Below are 16,387 nucleotides of genomic sequence, written 5' to 3'. Positions count from 1 at the left end.
TGTGTTATTTTTCAACTTATGCCCCTGTCGTTTAACCATGGAGTTCCTGGTTCCAATTAGCATGGTGGGGTCCTTGGTGCTCTCTGAGCTTGGTTGTTTTCTTGCAGACATTTCATGACTCAACTAGATAACATCATCAGTGCAAGAAGGGAGTGGGTTTGCTCTCGTTTTATATACTAGTGGCTTGCCCTTTCACTGTTGGCGAGAGTGGTCTTGGTGTTTCCTTGATTGGGCTGTTTTGGGTTTGATTGGGTTTACTGTTAAGCTTGTTTGTCTGAGTTGTTAGTTCCTTGACTGAAATATTGTTTGCTTTTTGATTGTTAGCATTGTTAAACAGAGGACTACCTGTAAACATGTAGTTAATCCATACAAAGGATTGTAACAAATCATATAGACTGAAATATTATCATTCAGAATCTGCCATGACTTGTTTTTTGTTTATTTGTTTGCAGCCTTTAAGTCAGTGTTAACTCCTGGTGACTGCCTAGAAGAGTGCTTGCCTGCAGTTTTCTTGGCAAAGTTTTCCAGAAGTGGTTTGCCATTGCATTTTTCTAGGGCAGAGAAAGAGTGACTGGCCCAAAGTCAGTTAGCTTCATCCCTAAAAGAAGACCAGAACTCATCACCTCTCTGTTTCTCATCTGGTATCTTAATTAAACTGGCTCTCATAATCTCTTAACATATGATACTGTAAAAAAAGTTGCCTTGTAGCTTGATTATCCCTTAGAAAGCATATATTCTGAGAGAAATAAAGCTTTACTGAGTTTGACTTTTCTAAAACATGGTCCAATAGAAACATTGTAGGAACAAAGGAGATAATATATAATCAAATCAGACAACTGGCCCAACCAACACATACATGACTGATGTCCTGGCTGGCTGGTTGCAGCACTCTAGTTCTGGGGATTTTTTTTTTCCAGCTTGCCTAAATATGCATTTTGTAGGCAAAAATGTGCATGCTCCAATTCTTCTGCCAAAGAGCTGTCAGCAAAGTCCTCCCCCACCCCCACCCCCACCTCCCTTCCTCCTATTAGTCTTTCAGTGCACTGACCAGCAAAGTCAACCTTCACAGCTTCTTACCCTTCTTCACAAATTCAATAAATTCTTTTATAGTCTGGTCCAGGTTAACATTACGGTACAAAACAGGTCTGAAATTACGATGCTCAAAAGAGCGAATAAGCCGAACGGTAACTATCACACTTTCGGATGACATGTGAAATTAACCTGGAAGGCAAAAAGAAAAAGAAAAAAAGAAAACCATTGAATTATTGCCTTTGAAAGAACTGATCTTCTTTGGAAAATAAAAATATAAGAGATCAACTAAGAGGCGCAGAGAGATTTTTAGAAGGTACATAATTATTTCATTCATTTACAGTAATCCTTGTTTCAGAGATTTTAGAAACATTTGAATACTATTTTGAAAAGAAGCATTAAAAGCTGCATAAAGAAAAGCAGCCCTAAAACAGTGATGTTACCGTGTTTCCCCGAAAATAAGACCCTGTCTTATATTTTTTTGAACCCTGAAATAAGCGCTTGGCCTTACTGCCATACGCTCAAAAGCCTGATTGAGCTTATTATCAGGGGATGTCTTATTTTGGGGGAAACAGGGTAATAGAAAACTACTAATAGAAAACTAATGCAGAGATCTTCAAACTTGGCAGCTTTAAGACTTGTAGACTTCAACTCCCAGAATTCTCCAGCCAGCTATGTTCCAGCCACCTATGCTGGCTGGAGAATTCTGGGAGTTGAAGTCTACAAGTCTTAAAGCTGCCAAGTTTGAAGACCTCTGATCTTAGTGGATACTGACCTACTTTGCCTTCATATTCTTTCACTGTCCACTACTCTCTCTCTCTCTGTGTGTGTGTGTGTGTGTGTGAGTGTGCGTGCATGCATGACAAAAGCCTCCTGCGAGCTCACCACTGCAATCACAGCATCACAACTATACGGAGCAGTGTTTAATTCACTTATTTTACCAGCAGAAGAGAATACTATTTTCATTTATTTTTGTTAGCCACCCAACTCCAATGGGCTCTACGCAAAAATGCCCACCCAGTTGCGCGCACCGGCTTTCCCACGTGCTAACGCCTCTCAGCTCCAAGCACACAGGAGGGACCCCTGTCCACATCCACATTCAACTCCATCGCAATGCGTGTCATTCTACCTCCGAAGTCACCTGCCACTCCCCGTGACAGCTTCGCTAAGAATCCTACAGTTTCCTCCCAGGCGAGTCAAGAGCTTCACTGCCTCGCCTCGCCTTGCAGGTTCGCCCCAGCGAAGTCCCTCAAATGAATCCCGCCCCTGCCTTGGAATCACGTGGCTAGAAGGCTTCCCCGCCTATCGCCTGTCATTTCCTGGTGGAGAAAGAAGGCTCGCCTTCTACTGTTCTCCAACTCTCTCGCCAGCGATTAATTGCCCCGCCCACTTTTTGCGTTCCATCCAATGACAAAGTTTAGAATTCCCTTTCTGCAACTACTCTCCGCCCCTCTCACCAGCGATTGGCTGTTCCTCCCACTTTTGCGTTCCACTCAATGACAAAGCCTAGAATTACCTTTCCCTTTTTTTTGCTAACTATTGTCCGCCCCTCTCACCAACGATTGGCTGTTCCTCTTACTTTTTTGCGTTCCACCCAATGACAAAGCCTAGAATTCCCTTTCCCTTTCTGCGACTACTCTCCGCCCCTCTCACCAACGATTGGCTGTTCCTCCCACTTTTGCGTTCTACTTCAAGACAAAGCCTAGAATTCCCTTTCCCTTTTTTTGCTAACTATTCTCCGCCCCTCTCAACAACGATTGGCTGTTCCTCTTACTTTTTTGCGTTCCACCCAATGACAAAGCTTAGAATTCCCTTTTCGCATTTTCACTGCCTTGCCTTACAATGAAAGGTGCTGCTGTACTTTTTCTCCCTTTCCTACAATGAAAATGTTTCGCTGGTCATCTAAAACTTTCAGGGAAAATGTTACGCGCTTGGTATCTATGCCGATTGTATTGTGATACACTTCGAGACTTTTGTGAACAACGAAAATAGTTAAATTAGTTATTTACATTTAAGTTATTTAAAATAGTTATTTAAATTAAAGTATGTCTTACTTCCAAAGAACTTTCTCACCACGTGATTGAGGTAGGATTGTTCCCCGCCCGGGACGCTTATTCTCCCGTCTGAGTTGCAAAACTGGTTTGGTGGCTTTGAGGCAGTCACTACTCTCTCTCAGCCCAAGTTCCAACCCACCTCGCAGGATTGTTGTGGGGAAAACCAGGAGGAAGAAATATTAGGTATGTTTGCCACCTCGAGTTACTTACAAAGTAATAAAGGCGGCATAAAAATCTAATAATAAAATAAGGATGCAGCAGAAAGAACATTTTACAACAATCATGCAAAGCACTGCAGTAATATATTCAGATTTCAAAGTAAAGCCTAGAATTCTCAAAAATAAAATATCGTCTTTACACCATTGTACCGTTTGCCCATTTTGTAGCCTCTCCAACCTCAATGTTCTTAATCAGAAGATAAAGATTGCTGTTTTATTAGGGATGACCACATTATAAAATACCAGAATTTTTTTCCACTTGTCTACCTGCATTATTATACATCCTGGAGAGACAACAAATCACACAAAGAAGTTGCAAGATATATGAAGACAAAAATTTTATCTTGGTTAAAAATGGCTTTGAGTTCTAAGGTCATGCATCCATGTCATCATTTCCACAGCATTTTCTGATTTGGCCACATGGAGTTCTATATTCCTCCTCCACTGCAGACTGACTTGGGTGGATGCCGAGTGATGTATCAAAGAGTTAACCTCAATTATTTTGCAGGTAGACTTCGGGTTCCTAGTTGCAACATATAGAGTGCTTTCCAGAGGATGAAGAACAGAATGAATGCAGAAGAATTCCTGAAAACAGAGTAATGAAATGGCAACATTTGCATCTTCATGAGAACCTAGCTAGGCAGCCTTCATTGGAAGTGTGGGCAAACCATGACCCAAAATCCATTTAAAAATGCATAATCCTAGGAATCAAAGAAGAATCTATGGATGCAGATCGAACTAGGAAGTTTTAGGGACACAAAGTGAGCCTTTTGATTCAAAAACTCTGCTAATCTCTACAGATAAAACATTTAGCTAGAAATCTACATTACTCTGGTAGTCTATTGTTCTTACATCCAATGTTTTAATTGACTCTGATATGTTGGTTGTGCTCTGATATTGTATTTATCACAGCAAATTTAGTTTTCAGTGAGTTTTATATCACTTGAAATCTCTGGGCAAGAGAAGTTTCTGATAGCAAATCAATGCTGTCACCTATTTTGTCCAGAATCTTCCAGTTCTAAACTCCTCCTACATAGTCTTTCTTGATACAAAATTCTCTAGAGACACTTTCTATCTCCTTAATTTCACATGATAACAAAATAATACTTAGGATCATCCAATGCAAATTAGAACTCTGCATTGGAAAAGAGATGCCATATGTTCAAGCTGACTTTAGAAAAAGCTGACGAATACAAGACATGTCAATGCATGCTAGATAACTGAGAAAGGCCCCAAAAAACAAAGTCATGTGCTTCACTGATTACATACAAAGGCCTTTGAATGTGTCAATCACATCAAGTTGTAGAATGGATTAAAAGGGGGAGGGCGGAATCTCAGAACATCTCATTATCCTCGTGAGAAATTTATATATAGGTCAGAAAGTTTCAATATTGACAGAACATGATGAAACAGATTGGCTCCAGATTGGCAAAGGAGTGCAACAGGGTACTTTCCCCTTATTTATTCAATCTATCTGCTGAGTTACGGAAACTGGATTACATAAAGATTAACATGATTTTAAAACTTGAGAAAGAAACATCAGTAACCTGTGTTATGCTGATGACATTACAGCGCTAGCCAAGAATGCAAAGGATCTGCAAGCCGTAGTAATAAAACTCAAGGAGCCCAGTGAAAAGGGGGGACTAAAATTATTATAAAATATAAAAAAGACTAAACTAGCCTTAGAACAACCAGCCTTAGAAATGACACTGAAGATATTGAAGTGGTGGATAGCTTCTGTCTCTTAAGATTATCCATCCGTAGTAAAGGCAAAAGTAAAGTCAAGAAATACATTGCAGATTAGCATTGCAGTTTAGCACTTGGCAGCCAGGAAAGCCTTGGAAAAAGATACTGCATTCAAAATGCCAGGATGTATCTTTACTTACAAAGATAAGGATTGTACAAGCTGTGGTGCTCCTTGTGACACTCTATGGAAGCAAAAGTTGAACTTTAAAGGAGCAGGATAGGCAGAGTACTAATGCCTTTGAATTATGGTGTTGAAAAGATTCCTGAGAAAACCAAGGACAGCCCCCCACCCACCCACCCACCTAAAAAAGCAAACCAATGCCTCATAAAACTGGGAGCTTTTACTCAAGGCACCTGGTTCAAATTATCCTACTTCAAACATATTATATGAAAACCTACCCCTCTAGAGAAAGCTTTAATGCTGGGAAAGATGGAAAGAAAGGGAAGAAGAATCTTTCGATATTTTTTTTAAAGGTCCCCCAAAGCCTGGTTAATGCTGCCAGATCTGGGGCTCACAGGGGGATTTGTCTCAGTGGGCAGTATTGCTGAGTGGGGCATTTTTATCCTCCCTACATGTCTGGCCTAAGTGCAAAGATGACTCAAAGAAATCCAGTCAACTCCAGTTCTTTATTTGCTTACACCTAATAGATAGAATCTCACCAGATTAAAGCTATACTCTTCTAACCTAAAAGACCTGTGAAATACTAGGGTGTGGCTACGCTAAATCTTTTCCTCCTTATCCCCATGGATATATGCACAGTCTCATACATTGCGCCTCTCTCAGGAACGTGCTGCCTTATCTATGTCTAATTTAATGAAAAGAAGGACTAGGGGGTGACATGATAACAGTGTTTGATATCTCAAGGGCTGCCACAAAGAAGAGGGAGTCAAGCTATTCTCCAAAGTACCTAAAGGCAAGGCAAGAAGCAATGGGTGGAAACCAAGGTTGGGTTCTACTTAGCTTTACTACCGGTTCGCAATGGGACCGGGTGTGCACGTGCGTGCTTCTGCAGATGCACAGAAACTTCCTGATGACATCTGGGTCAGCGGGCAGAGCCTTCTGCCAGTTTTACTACCAGTTCTTGCAAACCAGTCTGAAGTGGGGGCGGGGGGGACCCACCACTGGTGGAAACTAATCAAGGAGAGAAGCAACCTAGAACTAAGGAGAAAATTCCTGACAGAACAATTAATCAGTGGAACAACTTGCCTCCAGGAGTTGTGAATGCTCCAACACTGGACGTTTTAAGAAGATGTTGGATAACTATTTGTCTGAAGTGGTGTAGGTTTTCCTGCCTAAGAAGGGGGTTGGACTTAAGACCTCCAAGGTTCCTTCCAACTGTTATTCTATTCTATTCTATCCAGCCACAGTGTGATTGCCAAAGTTCCCCTCCACATTCCTTCACACTCAGCCCATGGTTACTATTTTCATTTTTATGTTAATTACTGTAGGGGGTCTTTTTATATTTTTATCTATTTTTATATTAGCTATTTTATTTATTGTTATGTGCCACCCGAAGTTACAGCTCTATGAATTTGATTAATAATGAAAGAAGAGGACAACCAGTATAAGGTATACTCAGTTACAGTGGTGATGAATGCCTTCTTTAGAAGAGCTGAAGGACCAGGTTAGGGACAGAATGTCATGGGAAAATCTATATGGTCACTAAGACAATAACTTGGCACACAGACCGTCAATCTCCCTTGAAAGGGAGACGTTCAAGTTGTGGGTTCCCTATCTGCCTAACATGTTGAAGATATGGGGAAGGTGCCAGGTAAATGCATCTCTCTGGAAGATAGATGATGGCAACAGCATCCACCAAGCACACCACCACAAAATGGGCCATAGCAACTAAAACTCAGAGAACCCTGGGAATAGGAGGATTGAGATTGCTTACCTTTCATTCTACAGCAGGAGTGTCCAACCTTGGCAACTTTAAGACCTGTGGCCTTCAACTCCCACAATTCGCCAGCCAGCCATGATGGCTGGGGAATGCTGGAAGTCGAAGTCCATAGATCATCCTTGTTCTACTTATGCTTCCTAAGTTTCTGCCTCAACTTAGGGAGATAGTTTAAAAGACCAGCTAATGGACTCTTGGCGTTTGCCAAGCTGGGTTATTTTCCCAGGCATTTTATTACTTTAATGAGGGAACCATCAAGAAGGAACCACACCCCAAGTTTGATTGGTAGGGCAAACTCTATGAAATCAGCCAGGAAACTCACTCCTCAGGCACTGATTATGTTACCTAACCTGGTAAAGAAGAATCTGCAAGAAAACAATCCAGCTCAGCAAATGCCAAGAACCCAACATTTCAACACTGAACTACATATATTTTCCAATCCTCTTTTCCAATCCTGAAGGCCCAATGCAACCATGTTAACAATTAACCTTGTGATCTGGGCTTCCACAATACTCTCAATCACAATAGCTCAACACCGAGTACCTTTATTAAATGCTGAGTCATAAACTGAGCAATCATATTTTAAACCCGCATGCCATGCAAATCCAACTTTGGCATACTTTCTTGTTTTAATGATAAAACGGGGCCCTTATACTTTCATCATACCGTTTCACATTTTGCATTGACTTAAGTTCTAGCACTATCAAAAAAAATGTTTTAAAAGAAAATGGGGCCTGTTTTGGCAGGCCTAGCATTAAATGTAGTTGAAAGCCATGCCTGAATTTGTTGTAGAAAAAAAAAAACTAATGTTGGAAAACAAGGAAGTAAAAAGATGAGGATCTGTACAATAACACCCCTTCAATAGGCTGTGGGATCTTGAAGTCTAGCTCCAGCTATGCAGCTGACACACAGCATGGACTTTGTAATACTTGAAATATGGTGTTTGTAGTCCTGTTGCACTGACTAACCAACATAGGTTTCCTTGATTTGGCCATTACCAGCTCTGCAGATGCTAAGACAGCTGAACACAATTGAACTTGATTGCTAATTACGGGAGAGTTCGGCAGAAATCTTAAAAACTTCAGGCAAAAGGGAAAGTTTCTACAATGGCAGACTGTATTGCTATAACGACCCTCACCAGAAATAGAGGATCCTTTTTTACTTTTATATTTTATTCTGTTGATGAAAATCCGATGTTATCCTCTTCTTTCTAACTTGGGACTTGGCCGGAGTCTCCAAGCTCCCCTCAGGAACCGGACGTGAGGATCTGCTCGTCACTCTTTACTGAACGAGAACTCTTGTCTCCCATTTAGTCCACGCCGTCCATCAGCTCCTTTGGGGAGACGCGATTGAAGGACGGCGCGGGATTCTCCGCCCTCCCCCTGTGATTGGTCGGCATCCACTGGGCTGATGAGTGAAATAGTGGCTCTGGCAAAGCAAAGAAGCTGCAAAGGGGAAGCGCGTTCTCACTAGTTTTAGGCGGTCTTCGGTCTTTTTCTCGTTCCTGTCGACTATCTTGCAATTATGACGCAGGTGAGTTCTAAAACGACGAATATTATTTGAGACGAATAGCCCCAAAAGCGTTTTTCTTCCTCTTTCTCTCTTTTGAATTACTCTTTTGTCTTGCATGGAGGGTGGGGGGGGGAGGGAAATAGGGACGTGAGTGCCATGCCTTCTAAGTTCCCCTCCCCCGCGCCCATTTTCTTTCTTCTCTTTTCTTTCGTCGCTGAAGAAACCTTGCTAAATGAATTAAATCTCATGGGCTCAAATCCCTTGTCATTCTTCGGTTTCCTATCGCTGGCGTCCCGCCCTACCTAGCAAAGCTGTGGGATGGGAGTCGTCCCTGTAGGTTTGTCGGAAGTGATTTTCCAGGTTGCAATGAATGCAAGAAGAAGAATTGTTTGAAATTTGTTCGGCGTCTTAGAAAAAAACCCATTCAAGGGAAAATAAACTACCTTAAGTTTTTGCCGGCGGCTGAAGTGCGTTCAAAAGTGCCTACATGAAAGCAGCTTCTGATCCTTGACCGGGGAGGAGGAGGGGAGGAAAAGGGCGGCAAATAAGTATTTTGTTTCCAGTGCATCGGTGAAACAATTGGCAATTGTGGCTCCAGTTGAACGCTGAAGCGGGTGGTGTTTGCTAGTGTAACTTCTTTTGATACTGTAGTAACAATGTTCAGTGGAAGGGACGTGTCGGAATTAATGGGAATTGTAGGGGGTAGACCCAATTACAATTCTGGAGCCTCTGCTGCCTAGCCTTGGAACTTGATGTGGCAACATTTCACAATCCATATCACACTTTTGATCTATTGTTCAAGCAAGCACTGGGTAGGTTGAAAATAGAACCCTCTGTACATGCATCCCTCAATTCAAGTTGAAATTGGTGACAGGTGCATTGTGTTTAGTGTGCTTGTAGTTAGGTTAAAACTGAAGAACATTTTAGAAATGGCAGTCCTTGTGTTGAATACAATTAAGAATGGCCGTCTTTCAACCACGGGGGAGCATTAAACCTTTTTCTTGTTGCATCTACTGAAATAGGCAGAGTTTGATAAAGCAGCTGAAGAAGTTAAGAAGCTGAAGACACAGCCATCAGATCAAGAATTGCTGGATCTCTACGGCCACTTTAAGCAAGTTACAGTTGGAGATGTAAATACAGGTAAGAACGGCCAGTAGTAACTATGTACACAAGGTTGCAGCATCTCAAATGACTAAAACCACCTTGATTGAACAAAAACTTTTCAGAAGTGATATGAACAGAACTATTTCCACAAAGCCTATGTGCTAAAAATACAAATGGCTATTGGGCTGAAGTCAAGATCTGGATCATTTTTAGCTACACACTCTTAACCTACTCTCACTTTAATATTTATGTTCATGACAGACTTGCTAATAGACTTCAGTTTGAGATTGAAAATCCTTATTTGGTCAGAGATAAGCTACAGGCAGAGATGCGCACCACTTTAATATGCCTAAAAGATCATTATTCCAGATAGTATTAAAAGCATTAATACATAGTCCTCAATGAACCATAACTCCCTGTAATATTAACGTTAATTTCTTAGTGAAATATATATTTAAATTTTGTTTGATTTCTTCCCATCTTGTGTCTAAGACCTTGAGGTATCTCTGACCAAGCTCCCTAATCCAACATGCCAGCCACTACATCATATATGGCATAGGTGCAGCTATTACATAACTATCACAATATGTTCATTCATATACTTCGCTATTATGAATTTATACTGTTGCCTTTATTTCGTGCATCTCAGGGTAAGAACATAATGTTCCAAAATGTAACTTTCCACACAGCAGCTCTGTTAAGGAGATTGGATTAAAAGAGAGAAAGACCTAAAGTCATCCAGCCAGCTTTCATGCCAATGGGGAACTAGAACTTCCCTGGTTTCTAATCCAGAACCTTAATCATGACACCAAAGTGTTTCCATAACATTACTAGTCACAGTGATTGCAGTGGTACTTGGACACAGTGATTGATAGCGTTCAAGGTAGCCATCTCTCCCAGCCATCCTGGGACAACATCTTCTAGAATTTCCTAGCCAATATGTTTCTATGTTGCTTCTGAGAATCTGCATGAGATTGCAAACAATGTGATACTTCAGTGCATCTTAGGTTTCTTGAACTATTCATTTTAGCTATTCTTCATAAAGCAATAGAGACCAAGTATGATGGAACTTGCGGTTAATGCCTTAAGCAATATTCCACAAGCAGACTTGGCATATTATGATGCTAAGGAAGATACCATGTTCCAAGCAAGATAGACAATCAGAGATAGGAATTAAAGCATTGCATAACTAAGAAATCTGCCTTATTGGCAAAAGTTTTTAGCCAGCATGCTGTTTAAGTAACTTGTGTAAGGACCAGCACACTTCAGGCTTCTGCTGCTTTATGAGGATTAATTAAAATGACTAGACCAAGAATCTTGGCACATATCATGGAACTGTTCCAAAATAGGAGTTATGGGAATTGCAGTTTCAACTTATAAAAATCATGATGGTTATGCAGCCTTTTACATTGAGCTTTCAGTTATAGAACAGGTAGTTACACTGAAAAATTGTAACCTAATTTTGCATGAATTGTGATATAAGAAATGATTATAGAAGCCATGCCATGTTAGTGCATGAAGTGTTTGACTCTGCAAATGCCAGGAAACTGAAATCAAAATACCAGAAGTTTGATTTTAGTTGTAACAGAACATGATGTTATAACAGATAAATGGTAGAAAATATAAGCATGACTGTGCCTAGCTTTATATGTTACAAAGAGTACAATCTGGTGCCCTGATAGAAAAAGGGAAAATATTTACTGGTAATAACATTTAATTAATACCTTACATTTTAACTAAGGTTTCCATTACAGACCTACATGATTATGTTACAGGATGGCTATCTAAAAACAACTCAAGTTAGGTAAAATGAGCCATAAGCATCATAAACCTTTAAACTGGAATAAGCAGCCTAGAGAACTCCAGATATCTTGGCCTTTGTAAGCCATCTTCCGTGTTCAGCATAGCCAATGTTTGCACTGTGGTCTGATATATGTAAATGATACCAGATTCTCTGTCTCTGCTTCAAGATCTGTGTGAGAACGGTAAGTTGTATGAGAATTTGGAAAGAAACTTAGTCTAACAGTCCAATTTTAAAAAAAAAAAATCATGAGAATGCACTTATGTTAATCATGAGAATTGAGCCTGGAGGCAATTCTTTATCATTATGTCATAAACCATTTAAATCACCGCCTGCTATTATAATATCCTCGCTTTCTTAAGATTTGGCCTTTTGTGCAACTGATCCAAACTTTGGATGGTTGTTTGAAATACTGTTCCTCTTTTATACTTAGATGTTCCTTATAGTTTCAAATAATTTTGCTTACTCGTGTAAGAAAGGGAGTCTAAGGGCAGCCTGGAGATCAAAATAATGAGACACAGAGGCCTCTTCCCTCATACAGTTGCAACTATACTGATACTGTTGGACATTTGAGGGGGATATAAAGCTCCCAGCTGAGCATTGCTGGCATCTCTGCTGGGGAAGCAAGGGACAGTAGCTCAATTTTTCTCTGGGTTAGTGCTGCCAATTTGAGCTCAAGGTCATCCATTCTGCCTGGTGAGCAGTGGATTTTTTTTCAGACCGTCTCATTGCCAACTTTGAGAATTAAAGTTTTAAAGTGGCAGATTTGTTGAACGACCCCCCATTGCATTTGAGGCTTTTAGACCAAAGGTTTAGGCATAAAACAGATCTCCAAAATATGTTTCATGTGAGATAAGTACACAACCCTGATTCTTTCGTTCTGGTGACCTGTCAGAAGAAAAAGTGCCCAAAATGAACAGATTGTCAAGGAAAGGGAGACTACTCTGCTCAGATAACTATCTCACTAGGCAGAAGCACACATTGTTTACTGAGAAACAGAGTCCATGTTCACAGAACAACATGTAAAAAGGAAAACCCTGGTTGTATGAATGTACACAGGAATATTTTCATCCACATGCTTTGTTTTTACAAAGGTTTCAGATGCAGTTCAGGGTGGGTGTGATATTACATCCCTTTCATTTGGATATTATATATAGTTGTATCAATGAATAACTGGTTGGACTTAACCAGGAATCTAAAAGACTATTCATGTTGAGTTCACATAATACACCGAGTCTAGAGTCTTGGGTAAAGCAGGCACAGCAAAGGGTTAAAAATGGCACTCTGTTTAAAACTGCTTAAGTTTTTCTGGTCAGCATAAATATGCAAACATGGCCAGAAAGTTCCATGGAGGTTTTCTAGAACATGGGTGCCTTCTTTTGTTCTTACAATGACTCTAAGGATCCTAGGACCCAATGTCAAACTAATTTGAATTCTTGAAATACAATTGCAAATGCAATTAGCTGTATAGCAATTATAAGTAATATAAAATAAAAAGCATAATCTCTTCTTCTAAAAGGAGATGGGGCTTTAATGTGAATAGTTTCAGAATAGAATCTTTTTCTATCTTTAATAGAGGAACTACTTGCTTGAACCAAATAACCCTCAAAATTGGGGATATATGTTTTCATTTGTTTGTTTTATATCTTGCTGTTCCATTCACTGGGATGATAAAGGAGACAAGGAGATATAAAATAAAGCAAATTATTTTTTGGAAATTTCCAAAGTTACTCTGGAAAGTTCAGGAATAAATTTATAAGTGCAATACTTGAGTATGAAAGGCAGGTGATTTCATGTGGAGGTAAAAGTTTGTTTTTTAATGGTGTACGTATACTCTACCATTTCACACAAAAAGTGTACTTTTTAATGCAATATGCAAGTAGTTGACTTGCAGCTGCTTGAAGTTATGATGGACCCCTAAAAGCTACTTGCAACCCGATTTCAAAGTTCAAATGTTGTGCACACGCACAGTGTCATGTGACTGTATTTCAGGCACTGGGCAACTGCCCCACATTTGCAGCCATTTGCAATGCTCCGTGGTCATGTGACCATGATTTACAGTGTTTTACTGGAAAAAAGGGTTTACTTCCGGTTTCTAGCAAAAAGTGCTTCATAGCAAACAATGGGTTCGCTTAACAACTGCTACAAAGAAGGTTGTAAAATTGGGTCTAGTAATATGGTGAATGCTTTACAACTGTCATGACTTACAAAGCATAATTGCCAGGCTCAAACACGGTCATAAGTCAAGAACTACCTGTAGAGCCTGTTTTCAAATCTTTGTGAGTTAATCTGCAGCAGAGGAATCTGACTTCTGCATGAGCGTACATGTCGATAGGCATGTTAAACTGAATGATGCAAGCAAAGCTTGCCCGTGTATGTCAAGATCTCCATTGCAGTAGAAGCCATGCTTAGCTTTTCATAACAATTCATGGTAGCTGGTTTTCCAGCTGTATAGGAAACCTCTTTGACATAAGTACTGTTAGCACCAATTAGCAGATCCCCTGTAGTACTCTGACCTAGCAACAGCTATGCTATATTGATTGGGTGGAAAAATATTACAATTTTCAGCACCATTTCTTCTCTGGTTTTCTAATAAATGTCATGGATCACTAAATAGTAATTGTCCCACGCTGGCAGGATGTTTTAATTTAAGTTAGAACAGCTACAGTTTTTTTTAGCAGATCACAAGAATTTGTCCACCCTACTGCAATGAAGCATTTTTAGTGTTGTGGCTGGTAATTAATATCTTTTTTTTTTAATGTGCGTTCAGTCTCTCAGTAAGCAAGATTTAAAATATATAAGCTCTTAGTTTATCATATAAAATAGAACCAGGAGAGCCTTACATTTTTTTATGTCAAAACTGCCTGAATCCATATAATTTTTTAAAAAATCACTTGTTCTGGTCATACCTCTTGCATAGCCTGTAAAGTTAAAGCACATTATTTTTGCTCGTGTGAAGTCTCCTCAAAGCTGTGCTTTGTACTATAAGCACATCTAACAACCATGTGAAAATGTTTTGTTTCAGAACGCCCTGGAATGTTTGATTTAAAAGGCAAAGCGAAGTGGGACGCCTGGAATAAATTAAAAGGTAGGCCTTGGCAAAGACAATGAAATGACAAAGGACTTAAAAGCACCAATTCTAACCAAATCTTCAGCCTGCAAATGGAAAGAATGTAATCTCTATGCTCTTAACAGATTATTTGTTGGTGGCATAAAAGACAATTAACTTTTGTACATGCTTCTTTTGCACAAGGGGGGGGTCATTGAAATTCAGTGCCAATCTAAAATTCTTGAAGAAATAAGAGGATAGAAATCTCTTACATTAGCCAGTATTGTTCTCTAGGCAAATTCTTATTTGAAAATTGATAGTTTTACATAAGAAAGTTTCTATAGTAGAACTTAACAATGATAAGAATCAGAAAGTTCAATTAATTGGTCATGATACCCAGGTAAATTGAACTGATGAAATGCATTGTTTGTTCTTACCAAAAGTTATGGCTTAAATCAAAACTCGATCTCATTAACCAAAAGGCCATAAAAGCTAGGAGTAAGAGCCCTGTTAAATGCACAGTGCTCAGCATAAGTTAACATTAATATATGTACTATTCTTTTAATTGTTATTGAACTTTTTCCCTCAGGAAGTTTATAGGGGAGGAAAAGGAAATTTTTCAGGGAGCTGGCACACTAGAACCATTATTTACACAAGAACTTCCCAATTAGGTTTTCTCAAGCTAGTTACAAAAGGGAGAAATTGAGGTAGTAAATAAATGGGAATTGCAAATTTTTTCATGCTATATTTCTGCTCACCCATCAAAAAACTTTTTTTTCCCTTCAGGTATGTCCAAAGAAGAAGCAATCAAAATATACATAGCCAAAGTTAATGAGCTGAAGGAGAAATATGGAATGCAATGAACTCCTGCCTGAATGAAAATATGCTTTACTAACAATATGGATACTTAAATTGTATAGCACATAGTACTGCCAACAGTGCCAAACATTTGCCACTTCTGAATAGCAGTGTACATTTTTCTTCTAATGGTTTGTAGAATAAAAATACCCAGTCAGTGTTCAACTGATTGGTAACAACAGCTTCTTCTACTTGTTATCATTAAAGTGCTACAGTAATTCATACTGTAAGTATGAATTTCCCTGGTGGGTTCACATCATATGCTTATTCACAATAAACAAACCACATTTAGTTTTGTGTATTACATGCGTCAGTCCCTGATTCGCCTGTTTCCTCCTTTGGGTCCTGGTATGTAGGCTGTTCCAGCAACTCGGCAACAAGTTGCTGGCCTAGGATCTGGGGAAGGCAGATAAATTCACCCCTCCAATTAAGATGCTCTCCTAGATCTAAGACTATCCCATACCAATTGCCATGTTAGCATGTAATCCTAAACCATATTAAAACTGAACTACTGACAAGCAAATATACATCATCTGGTTCCTTTGCAAACAGGATAATTAACTGGATTTTTTAAATGCATGGTTTGATTAGGATGATCAGGTACAAGACAGGCACATCCTTGGGTTGTGCAACATACTATGCAGGTTTGTTAGAAGTATCTGTTAATTGCACAGTCAATGTTAAGAGGAGTCACCATATACTTTATCCTACAAACTGGGTCTCTTGTGCTGAAACATGGAGAATTAGCAGAAATCTATGGCTCAGGAATTCAAGGTGAGCCAGTTAGCTGCAGGAGGAAGAAGCAGCAGTGAAATCCATTTATCTTCACTACCAGTTCGGGAATGGGAGCGTGCATGCCTCTGCATGCACAGAGTCTTCTGTGCATGCACAGAGGATCAAAAATTGGATGTAATGACGTCCCAGTGGGTGAGCAGAGCCTCCTGCCACCGGCGCTACCAGTTCACACGAGCCGGATAGATCTGGCTGGATTTCACCACTGGGAAGAAGGCAAAGATCTCACAACAGAGGTAGAAGAAAAGGTTGCTCAGGGCTCATCTTGTCCATATATACACTGGTTAAAAGAAGAAGAAATGAGAACTTGTACCAATAGATTTGCT

General features: G+C 39.7%; 2 protein-coding genes across 19 annotated transcripts in view; one reads left to right on the top strand and one right to left on the bottom strand.

The window, feature by feature from the left end:
* C1H2orf76 (chromosome 1 C2orf76 homolog) overlaps window positions 1-16,387 on the bottom strand; it is a 48,507-nt gene that overhangs the window by 18,302 nt on the left and 13,818 nt on the right. For 4 of the 18 annotated variants that reach the window (XM_087881769.1, XM_087881772.1, XM_060687930.2 and 1 more), the window contains one exon: window positions 1,078-1,221. In XM_087881769.1, the coding sequence (XP_087737895.1) occupies window positions 1,078-1,210 (133 nt within the window). In that variant the 5' untranslated portion in view covers window positions 1,211-1,221. Of the gene's footprint in view, window positions 1-1,077; window positions 1,222-2,046; window positions 2,438-2,486; window positions 2,553-2,608; window positions 2,727-3,083; window positions 3,235-16,387 lie in introns of those variants that run through there. The other 14 variants (XM_034423567.3, XM_087881774.1, XM_087881770.1 and 11 more) reach the window with 13 other exon arrangements.
* On the top strand, window positions 8,328-15,450 carry DBI (diazepam binding inhibitor, acyl-CoA binding protein). The gene is made up of 4 exons (XM_034423594.3): window positions 8,328-8,478; window positions 9,480-9,597; window positions 14,388-14,450; window positions 15,198-15,450. The coding sequence occupies exons 1-4, from the start codon at window positions 8,470-8,472 to the stop codon at window positions 15,272-15,274; spliced, it is 267 nt and encodes an 88-aa protein (XP_034279485.1). The 5' UTR covers window positions 8,328-8,469; the 3' UTR covers window positions 15,275-15,450.

The sequence above is a fragment of the Pantherophis guttatus genome, chromosome 1 (genome assembly GCF_059756535.1).
Source record: "Pantherophis guttatus breed Tessera chromosome 1, ASM5975653v1, whole genome shotgun sequence".
Taxonomy (NCBI): Eukaryota; Metazoa; Chordata; class Lepidosauria; order Squamata; family Colubridae; genus Pantherophis; species Pantherophis guttatus.
Note: the sequence above shows the minus strand (reverse complement) of the source record. Positions and strands in the feature narration are given on the sequence as shown.

What these genes read in the sequence shown, in the direction of transcription:
- DBI (XM_034423594.3), top strand. An exon ending in AGTTGGAGATGTAAATACAG is followed by an intron (nt 9,598 to 14,387) that starts GTAAGAACGGCC and finishes GTTTTGTTTCAG; the next exon opens with AACGCCCTGGAATGTTTGAT. An exon ending in CGCCTGGAATAAATTAAAAG is followed by an intron (nt 14,451 to 15,197) that starts GTAGGCCTTGGC and finishes TTTTCCCTTCAG; the next exon opens with GTATGTCCAAAGAAGAAGCA.